Genomic DNA, 23,267 nt, shown 5'->3' with positions numbered 1-23,267 from the left:
GATACTATAGATACTATAGATACTTTAGATGCTATAGATACCTTCGATACTCTTGGATACTATATAGCAGATACTTTAGATGCTATAGATACTATAGATGCTATATATACTTTGGATACTATAGCTACTTTGGATACTATTAATGCTATAGTGCTTTGGATACTATAGAAACTTTAGACGCTATAGATGCTATGGATACTATTGCTAGTTTGGATACTATAGATGCTATAGATACTTTCGATACTAAAAATACTTTAGATGCTATAGATACCTTCAATACTATGGGTACTTACGATACTATAGATACTTTGGATACGATAGCTACTTTGATACTATAGATGCTATAGATAATTTCGATGCTATAGATACTTTTGATTCTATAGATACTTTTGATACTATAGATACAGCTAGAGATATTGAAATGAAGAGATGTATTACGATATATAGAGGTTTATAGAAATATGTATAATCTCGACACAGATTTTCTCCTGAGGGTTTCTTCGAGGTTGTGGGAGAAAATCCTCGTGACTTTTACCGTCTTCATTGACCAACTGAACCAATTTATTTTCCTCCCTGTTGAGAAGCAAATCCACTTACCTTCACCCGTGACCCTCAAGTGTATGTGGGGGGTCAACATTCCAAACCTGTAGTTGACTGTAAACTCTAAAGAGCACATTCCTGACGAACATTAGTGCGATGGAGGCGACGGCTCATCGCGACGCGACGCATTAATCCACTGTACTTTACTGTACTGTACAGCGACGGCTCCGTTCACTAAACCTTCCATACTGTTGCATTTATCCTGAAACTTGTTGAACTTTCCAATTGTATTTTACGATGTACACGCGATAAGTTCATTTGTGTTCTACCATGAAGGCTCGCGACCCACTCTATTATTGTTTAAAGTAAAATTCTAACGACACTTTTCTATTTCAATCATTATATATCGATTAAAATTGTTAAAATGAAGTCTCTTACATCATTTTCTTACAGAAATATTCCTGTGGTACATGTTGTTTTTGTCTTATTCAGCTAAAAATATAGCAGTTGTGCGTCTGCAGTGACGCACAGAAGTTGTGTTTGCGTTCAACCTCTTGTGTCAACAGTGTAACCCTGCAGTTTGGATTGAAGGCTTGTGTAACATGTTTGATTGACAGCTGGTGTGTGACGATGATTTGTTGTGGTTTACAGAAGCGATGTCTGCTGCTCTGTTTTCAACAATCGTCGCCTGAGCTGCATCTGCTCGCCCGTCTCAGCTCCTCCCACTCGCTCGCCCATCACTCACTCGCCCCCGGTCCTCCTTGGTCCTCCTCGCTCCTCCTCGCTCCTCCTCGCTCCTCCTCGCTCCTCCTCGGTCCTCCTCAGTCCTCCTCGATCCTCCTCGATCCTCCTCGATCCTCCTTGGTCCTCCCCGGTCCTCCTCGATCCTCCTCGATCCTCCTCGATCCTCCTCGGTCCTCCTCGGTCCTCCTTGCTCCTCCCCGGTCCTCCCCGGTCCTCCTCAGTCCTCCTCGATCCTCCCCGGTCCTCCTGAGTCCTCCTCGATCCTCCCCGGTCCTCCTTGCACCAGCATCCGTCAGTCGTCCGTGGATCATCATCATCATCATGGGGGCGGAGGTCGAGTCCAAGACGGACGACGTGAGGCTGAAGCAGGAGATCTCGCTCCTGCACGGAGTCTGTCTCATCGTGGGCAACATGATCGGGTCTGGAATCTTCATCTCACCGAAGGTAAGTTCTTTTTTTTTCTTTTTTTTTTCTCAGCAGTTTGTGATCATCGTTATAATGATGACAACATCTGTGTGAGCAGGGGATTTATTTGAGTTTATTTAATTTGTTTTTATTAAAAGGGAAGCTTTTTTACTTTTTAAAATATGTAATTTTAAAAATAGTTTTTGATACAAGGATCCTTTTTAATTTTTTTTAATTTATGTAATTTTAAAATTAGTTTTTGATACAAGGGATGTTCTTTTTATTTAATATAATTTCTTTTTATTTCAATAAGTTTGTTAAAAAAATATTTGTAATTATTTAAATGTGTTCTTACAACGGAGGCTCTTCAATTTAATTTATATTGCTTTAAATACAGAAACGTTTTTTTGTATTTAATTTCTATTTTGTTAAGTTTCTCTTTAATACAACAGATGCTTTTTTTAAAATTTCATTTCTATTTATTTAAATACGTTTTTAATACTAAATATGCTCTTTTTATTTAATTTCTATTTATTTAAGTTTGTTTATTATTTAAACATGTTAATAACGTCGGGAGCTCTTTTGTATTTATTTCTATTGTATTTGTTTTTAATACAAAGGATTTTCTTTATAAGTGGACAAACCTTATATATATATATATATATTTTTTTTTTTCTACAAACCTATGAAAGCAACTTGATTCACATTTGCTCGTTTATTGTTTTTAATTTTAAGTGTATTAATTTTTTAAACAAAGAAACTAAATTGTATTGTCTCTCGGGTCTCTCTCTATGGATGGATGGATGGATGGATGGATGGATGGATGTTCATATACAGGGTGTCCATGAAGTCTCTTTGAAATGTTAAAATATGTATAACAGTCAGTTTACTAATGTCTGAACTAGATCTAGTTGTAATTTATAATAACAAATGTATACAGAATGTTCTTTATTTAGGTAATGAGCAGAGAAGCAGAATGAGTGCATGAATGCTCCTTCCCAGGTGCAAAACAAATAGACTCAGGGACTCATTCATTCCTCGGGCTATTAAATTGTACAATTCTGAGTTCGGGGGCAGGAGTGGAGTGAAAGTATCTGGATGTTCTGTTCCATGTTAGTCTTTGTATCCTTTGTCTTTGTTGTTTTTCTTTGACCTATGTTCTTTGTCTTTATCTTTAGACTTAGATTGTATCATCTTGTTCTTTCTCTTTATGTTCTTCTTCTTATTTTATTTTTGATTTATTTTTTATGAAAAATTGCTGTATTTTCTGTGGCTATTGGAAAAAAAGAATTCCTGAGGGATCAATAAAGTTTTACCTTACCTTACCTTAATGATTAATGAATTGAGAGACATTTGTCTGTTGTGTTGGAAGGAAAAAACACAATGACTAGTACGTGGTGCAGAGACTGAGGAGGAATATCTTGAGCTTCAATGAGATGCTCGGTCACATTCCTGGCGTTGATGCTGCCTCTGACAAACGTGCGCTCGGCTCGTGCACGAGAAAGATCCGACAGAATCAAGCATCATATGAATGTGTCCAGAAAGTCTCTTTACAATGAATAAGTAAAACCTCACAAAGGCTGTTGATAAGATCTGAACCAGCTTTATTTTGCTGGTAATTACAGTTTATAGTTAAACGTTGCTTCAGTTCTTCAGCGACGTTCATCATCGTTGTCGTCTCCAGGGCGTTCTCATGTACACCGGCTCGTTCGGCCTGTCGTTGATCATCTGGGCCATCGGCGGCGTCTTCTCCATCTTCGGGGCCCTGTGCTACGCCGAGCTGGGGACCACCATCCGCAAGTCTGGAGCCTCTTACGCCTACATCCTCGAGTCTTTCGGCGGCTTCCTGGCCTTCATCCGGTAGACGTGGATCCTGGGAGAGGACATGACTCCGTGATAATAATGAAGTGGATTGTTTATTGGTTTTGTTTAATCCGTCGACAGGTTGTGGACGTCGCTGCTGATCGTAGAGCCGGCGTCTCAAGCCGTCATCGCCCTGACCTTCTCCAGCTACTTGATCCAGCCCTTCTATCCCACCTGCTCAGCCCCGTACGCTGCTGTACGCCTCCTCGCTGCAGCCATCATCGGTGAGTGTGGAGGTCCTGATGTACTGGTGTCTGGTTATTGACTCACCTTTACCTTAACATAATATTGGATGGATGATGGATGATAGATGATAGATGGATAGATGGATAGATGGATAGATGATGGATGAAAGATGATAGATGATAGATGGAGGGATGAAATATTGATGGATGATAGATTGATAGATGATGGATGATAGATTGATGGATGATAGATTGATGGATGATATATTGATGGATGATATATTGATAGATGATGGATGAAAGATTGATGGATGAAAGATTGATGGATGAAAGATTGATGGATGATATATTGATAGATGATGGATGATAGATTGATGGATGATAGATTGATGGATGATAGATTGATGGATGAAAGATTGATGAATGATATATTGATGGATGATATATTGATAGATGATATATTGATAGATGATGGATGATAGATTGATGGATGATAGATTGATAGATTGATGGATGATATATTGATAGATGATGGATGATAGATTGATGGATGATAGATTGATGGATGATAGATTGATGGATGAAAGATTGATAGATGATGGATGATAGATTGATGGATGATAGATTGATGGATGAAAGATTGATAGATAATGGATGATAGATTGATGGATGCTAGATGATGGATGCTAGATGATGGATGATAGATTGATGGATGATATATTGATTGATGGATGATGTATTGATGGATGGATGATAGATTGATGGATGATATATTGATAGATGGAGGATGGATGGATGCTAGATGATAGATTGATGGATGATGGATTGATAGATGAAGGATGGATATATGATGGATGATAGATTGATGGATGCTAGATTGATAGATGGAGGATGGATAGATGATAGAATGATGGATGGATGGATGGATGGAGTATAGATTGATAGGTGATGGATGATATAATGATGGATGGATGATGGATGGATGGAGGATATATTGATAAATGATGGATGGATCGATGATAGATGGATGATAGATAGATAGTGTTGGGGGTTTTCTGTTCCGAGGAACACCTACTCTCCACAGTCTTGTACATGGTGCTGAACAAGAAAGAATCATGGATGAGCTCAAGAAAAATGCTCGTTCAGTGAATTATGCAAAAGTCAGAGACAAACTTACGTGAACACAGGAGCTAGCAAGCAGAGAGATCTAGCAACAGAGGGATCTATCACCAGAGAGGTCTAGCAACAGAGGGATCTAGCAACAGAGGGATCTAGCAACAGAGGGATCTAGCAACAGGGGGATCTAGCAACAGAGGGATCTATCACCAGAGAGGTCTAGCAACAGAGGGATCTATCACCAGAGAGGTCTAGCAACAGAGGGATCTATCACCAGAGAGGTCTATCACCAGAGGGATCTAGCAACAGAGGGATCTAGCAACAGAGGGATCTAGCAACAGAGGGATCTAGCAAGCAGAGAGATCTAGCAACAGAGGGATCTAGCAACAGAGGGATCTAGCAACAGAGGGATCTAGCAACAGAGGGATCTAGCAACAGAGGGATCTAGCAACAGAGGGATCTATCACCAGAGAGGTCTATCACCAGAGGGCTCTAGCAACAGAGGGATCTAGCAACAGAGGGATCTAGCAACAGAGGGATCTATCACCAGAGAGGTCTAGCAACAGAGGGATCTAGCAACAGAGGGATCTATCACCAGAGAGGTCTAGCAACAGAGGGATCTAGCAACAGAGGGATCTAGCAACAGAGGGATCTATCACCAGAGAGGTCTATCACCAGAGGGATCTAGCAACAGAGGGATCTAGCAACAGAGGGATCTAGCAACAGAGGGCTCTAGCGACAGAGGGAAAAGTTCTTACAATATGTTGCTTTAACAAAGGAGGTTGAAAGAGACGAGTGACTGGATCACTAGTGTTTGACTAGATCATAAGTTAGTATTACTTCACTAGATCACTAGTGTTTGACTAGATCACAAGTTAGTATTACTTCCGTCGCCATAGCAACCGAGCCTAACAAGCTGCGCCGCACAGTTCACAGACGGACGGAGACATAAACAACAACGAGACATAGAAGTACAAATTGAAGACTTTACAGAACAAGACACTGATTGATCGAAGTGTGTATTTAAGAAATGCTTGATTTATACAATAAAACATTATAAATGATCACATGTTATCCATATACATATCGCACGTGCTAATATATCGCAATATCAATATTTTTTCCCAGTCTCTGCTTCAAATCAGTGGTAACTGGACCTTGAGTTCGACACTGTGTCAATATAATGATCTAGTACTGGATGAGTATTACCTGCACAGTACACAAGTACTTGTGGATAGAACACCCGTTCGTTTTAATACACGTATTAAAAACTACAGTGGTCCTCTCGCCATATCACGGTCCACCTTGGTTGGCTGGGCGACCAAGCATCACTGGAGCCGTTCAGGTCACCGTCACTGAGAGGGTTGTTTGTCGTGGTACCTTTGTTTGCTAGTTTGTCAAGTTCAAGTAAATGTTGTTGCTTTTATTTAAAGTGGAAATGAAATGATGAAAACATCACAGATTAGATGGACGGCAGGAGATGAACGAGCGAACACTGACTCCTTGAATGAGATTAAACCAGGTCCGGTGCTTCTCCTCAGGACTCCTGACTGCTGTGAACTGCATGAAGGTCAAGTGGGGGGCCATTCTGCAGGTCATCTCCACCGTCGCTAAAGTCCTGGCCCTCATCGTCATCATCGTGGTGGGTCTGGTCAAGCTGGGACAAGGTAGGATCTCCTCTGTTCAACCTTAATCCTGTATGAATGCTTGAAATGAGTCTTAAAAGATTTATAGTAGATGAAAATTGTTTGATTCTTGTTGAAAATTGTTGGATTATAGTTGAAAATTGTTTGATTCTTGTTGAAAATTGTTGGATTATAGTTGAAAATTGTTTGATTCTTGTTGAAAATTGTTTGATTCTTGTTGAAAATTGTTTGATTATAGTTGAAAATTGTTTGATTCTTGTTGAAAATTGTTGGATTATAATAGAAAATAGTTTGATTATAGTTGAAAATTGTTTGATTTAAATTGAAAATTGTTTGATTTAAATTGAAAATTGTTTGATTATAGTTGAAAATTGTTTGATTCTTGTTGAAAATTGTTTGATTATAATAGAAAATAGTTTGATTATAGTTGAAAATTGTTTGATTTAAATTGAAAATTGTTTGATTATAGTTGAAAATTGTTTGATTATAGTTGAAAATTGTTTGATTATAGTTGAAAATTGTTTGATTATAGTTGAAAATTGTTGGATTTCAGTTGAAAATTGTTTGATTATATTTGAAAATTGTTTGATTATAGTTGAAAATTGTTTGATTATAGTTGAAAATTGTTTGATTATAGTTGAAAATTGTTGGATTATAGTTGAAAATTGTTGGATTTCAGTTGAAAATTGTTTGATTATAGTTGAAAATGGTTTGATTACAGTTGAAAATTGTTGTATTATAGTTGAAAATTGTTTGATTATAGTTGAAAATTGTTTGATTTAAATTGAAAATTGTTTGATTATAGTTGAAAATTGTTTGATTAAAGTTGAAAATTGTTGTATTATAGTTGAAAATGATTTGATTTAAATTGAAAATTGTTTGATTATAGTTGAAAATTGTTTGATTATAGTTGAAAATTGTTTGATTATAGTTGAAAATTGTTTGATTAAAGTTGAAAATTGTTTGATTATAGTTGAAAATTGTTTGATTATAGTTGAAAATTGTTTGATTATAGTGGAAAATTGTTTGATTATAGTTGAAAATTGTTGGATTATAGTTGAAAATAGTTGGATTATAGTTGAAAATTGTTGGATTTGATTTAAATTGAAAATTGTTTGATTATAGTTGAAAATTGTTTGATTATAGTTGAAAATTGTTTGATTTCATTTAAATTGAAAATTGTTTGATTATAGTTGAAAATTGTTTGATTTGATTTAAATTGAAAATTGTTTGATTTGATTTAAATTGAAAATTGTTTGATTTGATTTAAATTGAAAATTGTTTGATTATAGTTGAAAATTGTTCGATTTGATTTAAATTGAAAATTGTTTGATTATAGTTGAAAATTGTTGGATTTCAGTTGAAAATTGTTTGATTATAGTTGAAAATTGTTTGATTATAGTTGAAAATTGTTTGATTATAGTTGAAAATTGTTGGATTTCAGTTGAAAATTGTTTGATTATAGTTGAAAATTGTTGGATTATAGTTGAAAATTGTTGGATTATAGTTGAAAATTGTTTGATTTCAGTTGAAAATTGTTTGATTATAATTGAAAATTGTTTGATTATAGTTGAAAATTGTTTGATTTCAGTTGAAAATTGTTTGATTATAATTGAAAATTGTTTGATTATAATTGAAAATTGTTTGATTATAGTGAAACAGAAAAGTGATTTTTTTTATTATCCACCTAATACTGCAGCCTAAAAGAATGTAGTTGGTAGAAAGAAGTTAAGGATAAGAGGAAGTTATTCAAATGAACACGACGCTAAAGGGAAAGAAGGATCAAAGGAGAAATGACTCATGTCTCAGTTCAACTTGTTTAAAGAAGAGATAAAAAGGTGATGAATCAAGTTGATGAAGCAGACATGAATGAACAAGCAGACATGTTTGAAATGATGCTGTGAAGATGCTGACAAAGAGAAGCAGGAGATGAAAACGCTGCTCATTTCCACGTCTCTTTGAAATGAAAGAAAGAAATGATAATCACGTCGTGAAGAGGAGAGAAGAGCAGGAGCGCTTGTGAGGGAGAGATGAAAACATTCAGTGAGATAAGTGAGGAAAATGAAGATAAAATCAAACAGGAGCTTACAGGGTCTGGAAAGTGTCATGAAGCATATATGAGCCACAGATCAAGTGTTCGTCTGTTGTACGAGGATCACGAGACAAACTGTTGATGAAGATGTTTTTCTGATACAAAGTAACTAAGATTCTGCATCAAGACCACAGACTTGTTCATGTTTAGCTGAAGGAAGGAAGCCGTGAATACAGTTCAACTATAATCAAACAATTTTCAACTATAATCAAACAATTTTCAACTACAAACAAACAATTTTCAACTATAATAAAACAATTTTCAACTACAATCAAACAATTTTCAACTATAATCAAACAATTTTCAACTATAATCAACTATAATCAAACAATTTTCAACTATAATCAAACAATTTTCAACTGTGATCCAACAATTTCCAACTGTATTAAACTCAAATAAAACTCTATTACCCTGCAGGTATGGATCAGAACTTTCAAGATTCCTTCCGCGGCTCCAAACTGAACCCTGGTGACATGGCTCTGGCTCTCTACTCCGCCCTCTACTCCTACTCCGGGTGGGACACACTCAACTTCATCACCGAGGAGATCAAGAACCCAGAGAGGTAACTATAGGGTCAATGTTACAATATATCGTGATACTGTAGTAACAAGTATATATGTGTAGTATTGTCCAGTACTTGATTCTGGTGTTGTAGTATTTACAAACCACATGACTCTTGACGAAGTCGTAACTACTTTCATTTGTTTTCAAACCAAAATATACCCAAACATCAGCTTTAAAAAGCTGCTGGAGTCACTGTATCCTCTCGTCCTCAGTCATCGTCAGAACTCGAGTTCATTCTTCAGGATGTTATGACTGCTGCCATCTAGCGGAAGTCTAATTGCAACACAAAAATAAACAAACGCTGAAAATATTTGCATGTAAAAAAAATATATACAGTATATATCAAAGTATTTTTATATGTTTATTTATTCTGAAAATATTTCAAAACATCAGCTTTAAAAGCTACTAGAGTCACTGTATCCTCTTGTCCTCAGTCGTAATTGCTTTCATTTGTTTTCAAACAAAAATATGTCCAAACATCAGCTTTAAAATCTGCTGGAGTCACTGTATCCTCTCGTCCTCAGTCATCGCCGGGATCTTATGGGATTTAATTGTTCCATTAGCTGCGGTTTATGTAATGACTGCTGCCATCTAGTGGCTACACGTTTAAATGCACACATAGATTAAGAAATGCCGTGAATATTTGCATGTTAATTGTAAATGAAAATAATATTTAATTCTACACACTTCATTAGAACATAAAAGTACTATGATAATATCATGTTGACACAGTTTCTGCTCTGCTGCGTTCGTAGAAACCTGCCTCTGTCCATCGCCATCTCCATGCCCATCGTCACGGTGATCTACATCCTGACCAACGTGGCCTACTACGTGGTCATGGACGTGGACCTGGTGCTGAGCAGCGAGGCCGTCGCCGTGGTGAGTCTTTCAGGAGAACCTCCTCAAAAACCGATCCCGTCTCCTGGAGCGCAGGCATGTTTAATCCGATCACCGCCTCAAATTGGAAACATCTGCTCGACGGAGCAGGAGCCGCGGTTCCTGCTTCCTGTGGCCCCCGGTGGGCTGGGGTTCAGGGAACGAGTGAGTGTGAGAGTGGATGACAGGAAAGTCATCCTGCTTGAAGTGGTTAGTGACGAGGAGACGATCCAGTCCAGGATTAGACTCATCGTCTCTCGTCAGATACTGACTTCGATTCCACTTAAACGTTTTTAACCAGACGATTATTGACGGAAACATTAGGCGCAGATGTCGCGTGAAGGTTCCTGAAGAAGAAGAATAATGGTAGGATGAAAAGGAGAAAGAAGATTAACAGGCAGATGAACAATATGATTGAAGAGGAAGAAAGGGAAGAACATGTGTAATAGAACAGCAGGGAGAAGAAGAGGGGGAAGAAAGGGATGTAAAAGGACGAGAATACAGGAGAAAAAAACGAAGAGAAGAGAAATAAAAAGAGGAGAAAAAAGATGTTGAATTGAAAGAAGCAAAGCAACTCATTTTAAGAAGCAGATGAAAGAGTGGTAGAAGAGGAAATAATGAATGTATATATATATATTCTTATTTAAAATTAACGAAATTTTAAAGTTAAAAAGGTTCAATTCGATTTTCGAATAATTTAATCCAATAATTTCTACTTGATTCAACCAATCATGTGACACACAGACTGATCACATGACTGTTCAAAGATCGATCGAGTAGCTCGGTGTTCTGTTGCTTAATGACGACTTAAAAAAATGTATAAATCTATTTTTTAATTATTGGAATTGTAATATTAAACTATTGGTAAAAGAACAGCAAAGCATTTAAAAAATATTCAAAATACAAATCATTGCTATATTTATTTAAATAAATAAAATAAAAAATAATTAACAAAATTCTAAATCAAGTTCCTCCACTGACATTAAAAAAACATTTATTTGAAGAAGATTAGAAAAGATCTTTATTTTGGCTCAGAAAAAAAACGTTGTTCCAATATTTATTTTTCACTTTAATCTGATGTTTCAATTAAAAAAAACCTCTTTCTATGTCATTAATTTGTATAGAGTTTGACCGAAACTAAAACTCTTGAGTGAGCTTTAATTCAAGGTCACGATGAGTCTCATGATTGTTCCTCTCACGACAAGAAACGAAAACCACTCCTTCTGTGTGTCCAGACGTTCGCCGACATGGTCCTGGGCTGGGCTCGCTGGCTGATCCCTCTGTCCGTGGCCATCTCCTGCTACGGCGGTCTCAACTCCTCCATCATCGCCGCCTCCAGGTCAGTGCTGGACGAGCGCTCGGCTGGAGACCTCCTGACCTCTTGACCCTGACGCTCTCTTGTGCGGCAGGTTGTTCTTCGTGGGCTCCAGAGAAGGTCATCTCCCCAACGTGCTGTGCATGATCCACATCAAGTGCTTCACGCCCATCCCGGCCCTGCTGTTCAACGTCGGTGTTTCTTCGTGTCGTGTTGTGTTTGTTTCTGTGTGTTGTGTTTTACGTTGTTGTGTTTGTTTTTTATTCCAGGGAGTCATGTCGCTCATCTACCTCTCGGTGCCGGACGTGTTCCAGTTGATCAACTACTTCAGCTTCAACTACTGGCTCTTCATCGGCATGTCCATCGCCAGCCTCGTCTACCTTCGCTTCACCGCTCCGGACCTGCACCGACCCGTCAAGGTAGCTCCGTCACTGAAGTATCTTTACGACTAGTTCATGACATCATCACGATCTCATTGAAGCACCGACCCGTCAAGGTAGCTCCGTCACTGAAGTATCTTTACGACTAGTTCATGACATCATCACGATCTCATTGAAGCACCGACCCGTCAAGGTAGCTCCGTCACTGAAGTATCTTTACGACTAGTTCATGACATCATCACGATCTCATTGAAGCACCGACCCGTCAAGGTAGCTCCGTCACTGAAGTATCTTTACGACTAGTTCATGACATCATCACGAGCTGAAGTATCTTTACGACTAGTTCATGACATCTTCACGATCTCATTGAAGCACCGACCCGTCAAGGTAGCTCCGTCACTGGAGTATCTTTACGACTAGTTCATGACATCATCACGATCTCATTGAAGCACCGACCTGTCAAGGTAGCTCCGTCACTGAAGTATCTTTACGACTAGTTCATGACATCATCACGATCTCATTGAAGCACCGACACGTCAAGGTAGCTCCGTCACTGAAGTATCTTTACGACTAGTTCATGACATCATCACGATCTCATCGAAGCACCGACCCGTCAAGGTAGCCTCGTCACTGAAGTATCTTTACGACTAGTTCATGACATCATCACGATCTTATTGAAGCACCGACCCGTCAAGGTAGCTCCGTCACTGAAGTATCTTTACGACTAGTTCATGACATCATCACGATCTCATTGAAGCACCGACCCGTCAAGGTAGCTCCGTCACTGAAGTATCTTTACGACTAGTTCGTGACATCATCACGATCTCATTGAAGCACCGACCCGTCAAGGTAGCTCCGTCACTGAAGTATCTTTACGACTAGTTCATGACATCATCACGAGCTGAAGTATCTTTACGACTAGTTCATGACATCTTCACGATCTCATTGAAGCACCGACCCGTCAAGGTAGCTCCGTCACTGGAGTATCTTTACGACTAGTTCATGGCATCATCACGATCTCATTGAAGCACCGACCTGTCAAGGTAGCTCCGTCACTGAAGTATCTTTACGACTAGTTCATGACATCATCACGATCTCATTGAAGCACCGACACGTCAAGGTAGCTCCGTCACTGAAGTATCTTTACGACTAGTTCATGACATCATCACGATCTCATCGAAGCACCGACCCGTCAAGGTAGCCTCGTCACTGAAGTATCTTTACGACTAGTTCATGACATCATCACGATCTTATTGAAGCACCGACCCGTCAAGGTAGCTCCGTCACTGAAGTATCTTTACGACTAGTTCATGACATCATCACGATCTCATTGAAGCACCGACACGTCAAGGTAGCTCCGTCACTGAAGTATCTTTACGACTAGTTCATGACATCATCACGATCTCATTGAAGCACCGACCCGTCAAGGTAGCTCCGTCACTGAAGTATCTTTACGACTAGTTCATGACATCATCACGAGCTGAAGTATCTTTACGACTAGTTCATGACATCTTCACGATCTCATTGAAGCACCGACCCGTCAAGGTAGCTCCGTCACTGGAGTATCTTTACGACTAGTTCATGACATCATCACGATCTCATTGAAGCACCGACACGTCAAGGTAGCTCCGTCACTGAAGTATCTTTACGACTAGTTCATGACATCATCACGATCTCATCAAAGCACCGACCCGTCAAGGTAGCCTCGTCACTGAAGTATCTTTACGACTAGTTCATGACATCATCACGATCTTATTGAAGCACCGACCCGTCAAGGTAGCTCCGTCTCTGAAGTATCTTTACGACTAGTTCATGAAATCATCACGATCTCATTGAAGCACCGACACGTCAAGGTATCTCCATCACTGAAGTATCTTTACGACTAGTTCATGACATCATCACGATCTCATTGAAGCACCGACACGTCAAGGTAGCTCTGTCACTGAAGTATCTTTACGACTAGTTCAGGACATCATCACGATCTCATTGAAGCACCGACACGTCAAGGTAGCTCCGTCTCTGAAGTATCTTTACAACTAGTTCATGACATCATCACGAGCTCATTGAAGCACCGACCCGTCAAGGTAGCTCCGTCTCTGAAGTATCTTTACGACTAGTTCATGAAATCATCACGATCTCATTGAAGCACCGACACGTCAAGGTATCTCCATCACTGAAGTATCTTTACGACTAGTTCATGACATCATCACGATCTCATTGAAGCACCGACACGTCAAGGTAGCTCTGTCACTGAAGTATCTTTACGACTAGTTCAGGACATCATCACGATCTCATTGAAGCACCGACACGTCAAGGTAGCTCCGTCTCTGAAGTATCTTTACAACTAGTTCATGACATCATCACGAGCTCATTGAAGCACCGACCCGTCAAGGTAGCATCTTTACGACTAGTTCATGACATCATCAATTTATTAACTTATATTATCAGATTCATTTTTATTTCCTCCTTTTTTTTCAGTTTTTCGTAATCATTATTATTCTGTTTTATTCCTAATTTTTCACTTTTTCACTTTTTAATGGTTTTCGTTATGATTTATTTATGATAGTTTTCATTTTTTTATCCTTTTTGTTTTATTATTATTATTATTATTATTATTTATATATTTCTTCCTATTTAAGTTTTTATACTATACATCTTTTTTTATTCATGCTATTTCCTTCTTTTTTGTAATAATTATTCTGTTATTCATATTTTATTTATTTTTTTCTATTTTTTTTGTGATAATTTTTCCTTTTTCATGCCCTTTCATAATATTTTTTAAATAAGTCGTTCCTGCTTATTTTCCTGTTTTTCATTTTAAATTTTACGTTTTTTTTCATGATTATTTTCCTGTTTTTCGTGCCTCCGTGATTTTTCCAACCATCTTCCACCAAATCAGCTGTTTTGATTGACACATCGTTGGTCCAATGAAATCTTTCTCTGGACTCGTCTTTCAATGAGTCACGTGTCATGTGACCGTCTTGTCCCATAGTCATAAAAATAGACCAATCAATATCCCTTGATTGATCATGTGATCAACACACACTTCCTCGTCGATCAACGCATTGATCGCCTCGATCCGAAGAAAACGAAGCTACAGAGTTGAAGGTTGGACTCGTGAAGAAACGTTTGAACTTCATGTTTACTCGTCAACTTGACCTTTTTCTTGTAGTTTGAGGTAAAACACATAAAGTTCAGCTAAACAAGGGTTCCTTCGCATGTTTTACTGCGACCTTGAAACACGATCTTGTTCTTCAACCATGTGTCCTCCACAGCTCTCCCTCTTCTTCCCCGTGGTCTTCTGCCTGTGCACCGTCTTCCTGGTGGTGGTCCCTCTCTACAGCGACACCATCAACACCCTGGTGGGCATCGGTGTCGCCCTCTCTGGCGCCCCGGTGTACTACATCTGCATCCACCTGCCCCCGAGCTCCAGGCCGGCCGTCCTGCGCAAAGTCCTCAGTGAGTCACGACTTCTTTATTTACGGGTTTAATTTAATTTAATTATCCTTTTTAAACCACAGTCTCGTTATGAATATCTGTTACAATATAAGTATTGAATGTAGTACTTCTGCTCGTATGTTGTACGTTGTATGTTGTAGTTCTTCAGGCTCTGATCTCACGATGGAATCTTATGTCGATACACTTGAAAAACTTTTCTAAAACATTTTACGAGACGTTGATTTAGTCGCATGTTGTTGATCGTTTCGTTCTCGCAACTACATTACTCATCAAAAGCTACTGTATCCTCTCGTCCTCAGTCAACGCTGGGATCTTGCAGGATTTCTTCCTCTTATTGACATTGACTGCTGCCACGATACGATATATTTACGATATATTCAGTTCACGATACGATATATTCAGTTCACGATACGATATATTCATATCACGATACGATATATTCAGTTCACGATACGATATATTCAGTTCACGATACGATATATTCATATCACGATACGATATATTCATATCACGATGCGATATATTCAGCTCACGATACGATATATTCAGTTCACGATACGATATATTCATATCACGATACGATATATTCAGCTCACGATACGATATATTCAGATCACGATACGATATATTCATATCACGATACGATATATTCAGCTCACGATACGATATATTCGGCTCACGATACGATATATTCAGCTCACAATACGATATATTCATATCACGATACGATATATTCAGTTCACGATACGATATATTCAGTTCACGATACGATTTATTTAGTTAACGATACGATATATTCAGCTGACGATACGATATATTCAGATCACGATACGATATATTCAGATCACGATACGATATATTCAGTTCACGATACGATATATTCAGATCACGATACGATATATTCAGATCACGATGCGATATATTCAGTTCACGATACGATATATTCAGCTCACGATACGATATATTCAGTTCACAATACGATATATTCAGATCACGATGCGATATATTCAGATCACGATACGATATATTCAGATCACGATACGATATATTCAGCTCTCGATACGATATATTCAGCTCACGATACGATATATTCAGCTCTCGATGCGATATATTCAGCTCACGATACGATATATTCAGCTCACGATACGATATTTTCAGCTCTCGATGCGATATATTCAGCTCTCGATACGATATATTCAGCTCACGATATGATATATTCAGCTCACGATACGATATATTCATATCACGATACGATATATTCAGCTCACGATACGATATATTCAGTTCACGATACGATTTATTTAGTTAACGATACGATATATTCAGCTGACGATACGATATATTCAGCTGACGATACGATATATTCAGATCACGATACGATATATTCAGTTCACGATACGATATATTCAGATCACGATACGATATATTCAGATCACGATACGATATATTCAGTTCACGATACGATATATTCAGCTCACGATACGATATATTCAGTTCACAATACGATATATTCAGATCACGATGCGATATATTCAGATCACGATACGATATATTCAGATCACGATACGATATATTCAGCTCTCGATGCGATATATTCAGCTCTCGATACGATATATTCAGCTCACGATACGATATATTCAGATCACGATACGATATATTCAGATCACGATACGATATATTCAGCTCACGATACGATATATTCAGCTCACGATACGATATATTCAGCTCTCGATACGATATATTCAGCTCTCGATGCGATATATTCAGCTCTCGATGCGATATATTCAGCTCTCGATACGATATATTCAGCTCACGATACGATATATTCAGCTCACGATACGATATATTCAGATCACGATACGATATATTCAGCTCTCGATGCGATATATTCAGATCACGATACGATATATTCAGATCACGATACGATATATTCAGCTCACGATACGATATTTTCAGCTCTCGATGCGATATATTCAGCTCTCGATACGATATATTCAGCTCACGATATGATATATTCAGCTCACGATACGATATATTCATATCACGATACGATATATTCAGCTCACGATACGATATATTCAGTTCACAATACGATATATTCAGATCACGATACGATATATTCAGATCACGATACGATATATTCAGATCACGATACGATATATTCAGCTCTCGATGCGATATATTCAGCTCTCGATACGATATATTCAGCTCACGATACGATATATTCAGCTCACGATACGATATATTCAGATCATGATACGATATATTCATATCACGATACGATATATTCAGCTCAGGATACGATATATTCAGCTCTCGATACGATATATTCAGCTCTCGATGCGATATATTCAGCTCTCGATGCGATATATTCAGCTCTCGATACGATATATTCAGCTCACGATACGATATATTCAGCTCACGATACGATATATTCAGATCACGATACGATATATTCAGCTCTCGATGCGATATATTCAGATCACGATACGATATATTCAGATCACGATACGATATATTCAGATCACGATACGATATATTCAGATCACGATACGATATATTCAGCTCTCGATACGATATATTCAGCTCTCGATGCGATATATTCAGCTCTCGATACGATATATTCAGCTCTCGATACGATATATTCAGCTCACGATACGATATATTCAGCTCACGATACGATATATTCAGCTCACGATACGATATATTCAGCTCACGATACGATATATTCAGATCACGATACGATATATTCAGCTCACGATACGATATATTCAGCTCACGATACGATATATTCAGTTCACGATACGATATATTCAGATCACGATACGATATATTCAGATCACGATACGATATATTCAGCTCACGATGCGATATATTCAGCTCACGATGCGATATATTCAGCTTACGATACGATATATTCAGCTCACGATACGATATATTCAGCTCACGATGCGATATTTTCAGCTTACGATACGATATATTCAGCTCACGATGTGATATATTCAGCTCACGATGCGATATTTTCAGCTTACGATACGATATATTCAGCTCACGATACGATATATTCAGCTCACGATACGATATATTCAGCTCACGATACGATATATTCAGCTCACGATGTGATATATTCAGCTCACGATGCGATATTTTCAGCTTACGATACGATATATTCAGCTCACGATACGATATATTCAGCTCACGATGCAATATATTCAAATTATTTTATTTTGACACACACTTTATTGAAATAAAAAAAACTGCGATAAAAAATAAAATATGATTTGAAGCGATAAATAAAAAATTGATACAGTAACTTGATAATTTAATAAATGTATATCGGTTTGTAGATCATCAGTTTAGGTAAATAGTAAAAAAAAAAATAACGACAAAATGTTCTGCTTCAAAAACCTTTAAATGTTGATTGTCTAAAGGAGAAAAAAGTTAATTGTAAAGCGTCATTTTTTTTAACTTGTTTCCTTTACTCTAGTTAGAATTTTTCAATCATAACGTCAACATTTCAAAGCTGCATCTTTAAACTCTACATGTGGGTTTTAAGATTTTTGAAGCGGAAATTAAAATATTGTCTAAAAGAGGCCGAAATAACAGTTCATTGTAAAGTGTAATGTTTTTATTTTCTTATGGTGTTTCCAGACAGGATCTCTGCGTACACCCAGAAACTGTGCATGTGTTGTGTGGCGTCGCCCGACATCGACCTGGACAACATCGACCCGGACAAGCTGGAGTGAAGACGGAGTGAAGCGTCCGCACAACAACAACAACAACATGAAGGACAAGATAAAGAGGTGGATGTGAAGAAGTGAAGTCGCTCCTTCACAGCCACAGGTGAACCTCAGAAACACAAAGTCACTATTGTTTAAAAACCGCACACGTCTTCTTCACTTGAATACAATCACAAGGATTCTTTTCAAACCTTCAGGTTCGTTCAATGTGAACTGTGACGCCACACGTGTAGCGCCCTCCGGTGGCGGGTCCTACTCATTACTGCCAAATGTTTCAGCTGTAGAATGTGTTAGATTTTTTTTTCTCCAAACCTCAGGATTTTGCTGCATCTTCATGGACCCTCTGATGATCATTTTTTTACAGAAGGTCTTTCACCGCAGGAGGTCCATGAAAGTGTCGCGTCTTTGACGGAACGTTGCCTTTAGAACCTGAACTTGTGTCGTCACCAAAGTCTTAATGGGTGTGTGTGTGGGTCACGTGTGTGTGTGTGTGTGTTAGCGTGAGTGGCGTAAATATATCTATATTTTTATACACTCTAGGTGTCAAATGTAACCAGCGTCGTGTGGTTTTCGTGGACCAAGTTGATCTAAACGCGCCTTATTGAGATTCTTGTTCTATAACCGTTTGTATTTGTACGTGTTCAAGCAGCTGCTGATGTGAACCATGTTTTTAACGTGTTTGTTACTTCAAGAGGTCACGGATCTAAACGTTACCAGGTTTTTTTTTTTCATAGAAAGTGACCTTGTGAGTAATTTTAAATACACTTTGGCACCGGTTGTGTTCAAGGTCACGGTGTCTCAGTTCGAGGGAGTCGAAACTATTCCAGTCGACCCTCGACCTCGGGTTCTTCTTCTTCTTCTCTCATCACCAGCTTTATAGATGTTGCTGTTCATGTTTGTGTACTTTGTTTGTACAATTTAATTTATTTAACTTTGAACACAAACAAGCCAAAAGTATGAGTGTGTTCAGAAATCTTGTGTTTTGTGTTTCCTCGTTTAAATAAAGACATGGTTTTCTACAGATGAACGAGTCGTTGGAAGTTACTTTGTTTATACTTCGTACACATGATCGTAGTTTTGTTTTTTAGCTGAAGTTTACACATGTTTTCAACTGTAATCCAACAATTTTCAACTATAATCCAACAATTTTCAACTATAATCCAACAATTTTCAACTATAATCAAACAATTTTCAACTATAATCCAACAATTTTCAACTATAATCAAACAATTTTCAACTATAATCCAACAATTTTCAACTATAATCCAACAATTTTCAACAATCAAACAATTTTCAACTATAATCAAACTATAATCAAACAATTTTCAACTATAATCAAACAATTTTCAACAATCAAACAATTTTCAACTATAATCAAACAATTTTCAACTATAATCAACAATTTTCAACTATAATCAAACAATTTTCAACTATAATCAAACAATTTTCAACTATAATCAAACAATTTTCAACTTTAATCAAACAATTTTCAACTATAATGCAACAATTTTCAACTATAATGCAACAATTTTCAACTATAATCCAACAATTTTCAACTATAATCCAACAATTTTCAACTATAATCAAACCATTTTCAACTATAATCAAACAATTTTCAACTATAATCAACAATTTTCAACTATAATCAAACAATTTTCAACTATAATCAACAATTTTCAATTATAATCAAACAATTTTCATAAGACTTTATAAAACTTCAAAGTAGAGATGAATAGATTAAAAGGATCAAAGAAGAAAAGTTATCATTTCATTTGTATTTCAATGAAAAATATGTTCATTTGTCATGTAATGTCTTGTATAACGATATTATTACTTGATATTATTACTTGATATTATTTGATATTATTACTTGATATTATTTGATATTATTACTTGATATAAACAAGCCAAAAGTATGAGTGTGTTCAGAAATCTTGTGTCTTGTGTTTCCTCGTTTAAATAAAGACATGGTTTTCTACAGATGAACGAGTCGTTGGAAGTTACTTTGTTTATACTTCGTACACATGATCGTAGTTTTGTTTTTTAGCTGAAGTCTACACATGTTTTCAACTGTAATCCAACAATTTTCAACTATAATCCAACAATTTTCAACTATAATCAAACAATTTTCAACTATAATCAAACAATTTTCAACTATAATCCAACAATTTTCAACTATGATCCAACAATTTTCAACTATAATCAAACAATTTTCAACTATAATCAAACAATTTTCAACTATAATCAAACAATTTTCAACTATAATCAAACAATTTTCAACTATAATCCAACAATTTTCAACTATAATCCAACAATTTTCAATTATAATCAAACAATTTTCAACTATAATCCAACAATTTTCAACTATAATCCAACAATTTTCAACTTTAATCCAACAATTTTCAACTATAATCCAACAATTTTCAATTATAATCAAACAATTTTCAACTATAATCCAACAATTTTCAACTATAATCAAACAATTTTCAACTATAATCCAACAATTTTCAACTATAATCCAACAATTTTCAATTATAATCCAACAATTTTCAACTATAATCTAACAATTTTCACAAGACTTTATAAAACTTCAAAGTAGAGATGAATAGATTAAAAGGATCAAAGAAGAAAAGTTATCATTTCATTTGTATTTCAATGAAAAATATGTTCATTTGTCATGTAATGTATTGTATAACGATATTATTACTTGATATTATTACTTGATATTATTACTTGATACTATTACTTGATATTACTTTATACTATTACTTGACATTATTACTTGATATTATGACTTGATACTATTACTTGATATTTTTACTTGATACTATTACTTGATATTCTTACTTGATATTATTACTTTATACTATTACTTTATACTATTACTTGATACCATTACTTGATACCATTACTTGATACTATTACTTGATATTATTACTTGATATTATTACTTGATACTATTACTTGATACTATTACTTGATATTATTACTTTATTCTATTACTTGATACTATTACTTGATACTATTACTTGATACTATTACTTGATATTATTACTTGATACTATTACTTGATACTATTACTTGATATTATTACTTTATTCTATTACTTGATACTATTACTTGATACTATTACTTGATACTATTACTTCATATTATTACTTGATACTATTACTTGATACTATTACTTCATATTATTACTTGTGATTAATGGGAACAATATTAGGTTAAAATTAAAATTTTCCACGTGTTTGTATCACGTTCTAGTCATTTCTGTCGGTGTCTGTGACGCAGCCGTGCTTTCCAGCGGCTCCTCTGCTCATGTTGCACCTGAGAGTGACGACGCTCGTCTTCCTCCTCAGACTCTGGTTTCCTGTGACTCATGCATAAAAGATGCAGCGAGCGTCGAAGCTGCAGTAACGTCAGCAGAACCTCGAGTCCATGGTTGTGGTCCAGATGGACGGACGACCTGCTGCTCACACACACACTCACACACACACACACACACTTTTCCCTCTGGCAACATGGACTTCCCTCGACGCCTCAACTGGATCCGACACCGGCCGTGGCGACCGCACGTCTTCCACCGCGAGTTCAACCGTGAGTACTTGACTCTGCTCAGAGTATTTTCTCAAGTCGTATTATTAAGGTACTGACCACTGCGAACACTCAGTCATGTCTGAAAACTGATCATTGGTTCTTTAGAAATCAACACCTTCTGTCTTGTACTTGCTGAAATACACACGTGAATACTCTCATGTGACACAGTACACAATACTTTTCACCCCCTGAAGAGTATTTTCCTGCAGCTCTGAACTGTTGGTTTAGTGTTTGTTTCACGAAACTGAATTATTCAAGATCTTCGCTCGGCGCTTCTTGTTCTCGCCACCAGGGGGCGATCATCCCCCACACGGTGCTCGAGAACTTGAGCAGCTGATGGTAAAGCTTAGGATATTATTTGTATTACACTTTCAGAAGCAAGTATTTGGAATGTATTTTTAGAATATTTTTAATGGTTTAATCTAACTTTTCAAATGTAGAAACTTTTTTATTGGATTTTTCATTTATTTAAATCGTTTATATTTGTTAGGTTACATTTAAAATGTGTTTTTATTGAATAATTTGATTTGAACAATTAAAATGGAAAAATACTGCATTAGTGCCAATTAATTAATAATATTGAATTAAATTAGAAAAATAACGTAGAATTAAACAAAAATCTTTCTTTGTGAAAATATATATATTTTTTATCCAACAATTTTTAAAGAAAATTCAATTTTTTTATTTCTTCTTTCTTTCTCTTCAGGAAACGAGTGATAAAAGTAAATCTAATTTCTCAATGAAA

General features: G+C 36.7%; 1 protein-coding gene across 1 annotated transcript; it reads left to right on the top strand.

The window, feature by feature from the left end:
- The first annotated feature begins 1,195 nt into the window (after window positions 1-1,195).
- On the top strand, window positions 1,196-19,927 carry LOC148083154 (Y+L amino acid transporter 2). The gene is made up of 11 exons (XM_087786288.1): window positions 1,196-1,728; window positions 3,374-3,549; window positions 3,634-3,776; window positions 6,395-6,520; window positions 9,009-9,153; window positions 9,911-10,034; window positions 11,267-11,370; window positions 11,441-11,537; window positions 11,616-11,765; window positions 15,002-15,185; window positions 18,837-19,927. Exons 1-11 carry the CDS (start codon window positions 1,606-1,608, stop codon window positions 18,929-18,931), a joined length of 1,467 nt encoding a protein of 488 aa, XP_087642414.1. The 5' UTR covers window positions 1,196-1,605; the 3' UTR covers window positions 18,932-19,927.
- Window positions 19,928-23,267: the final 3,340 nt, after the last annotated feature.

Source organism: Callionymus lyra, chromosome 3 (genome assembly GCF_982586985.1).
Source record: "Callionymus lyra chromosome 3, fCalLyr1.hap1.1, whole genome shotgun sequence".
Classification (NCBI taxonomy): Eukaryota; Metazoa; Chordata; class Actinopteri; order Syngnathiformes; family Callionymidae; genus Callionymus; species Callionymus lyra.
This window is presented reverse-complemented; position numbering and strand designations above follow the sequence as displayed.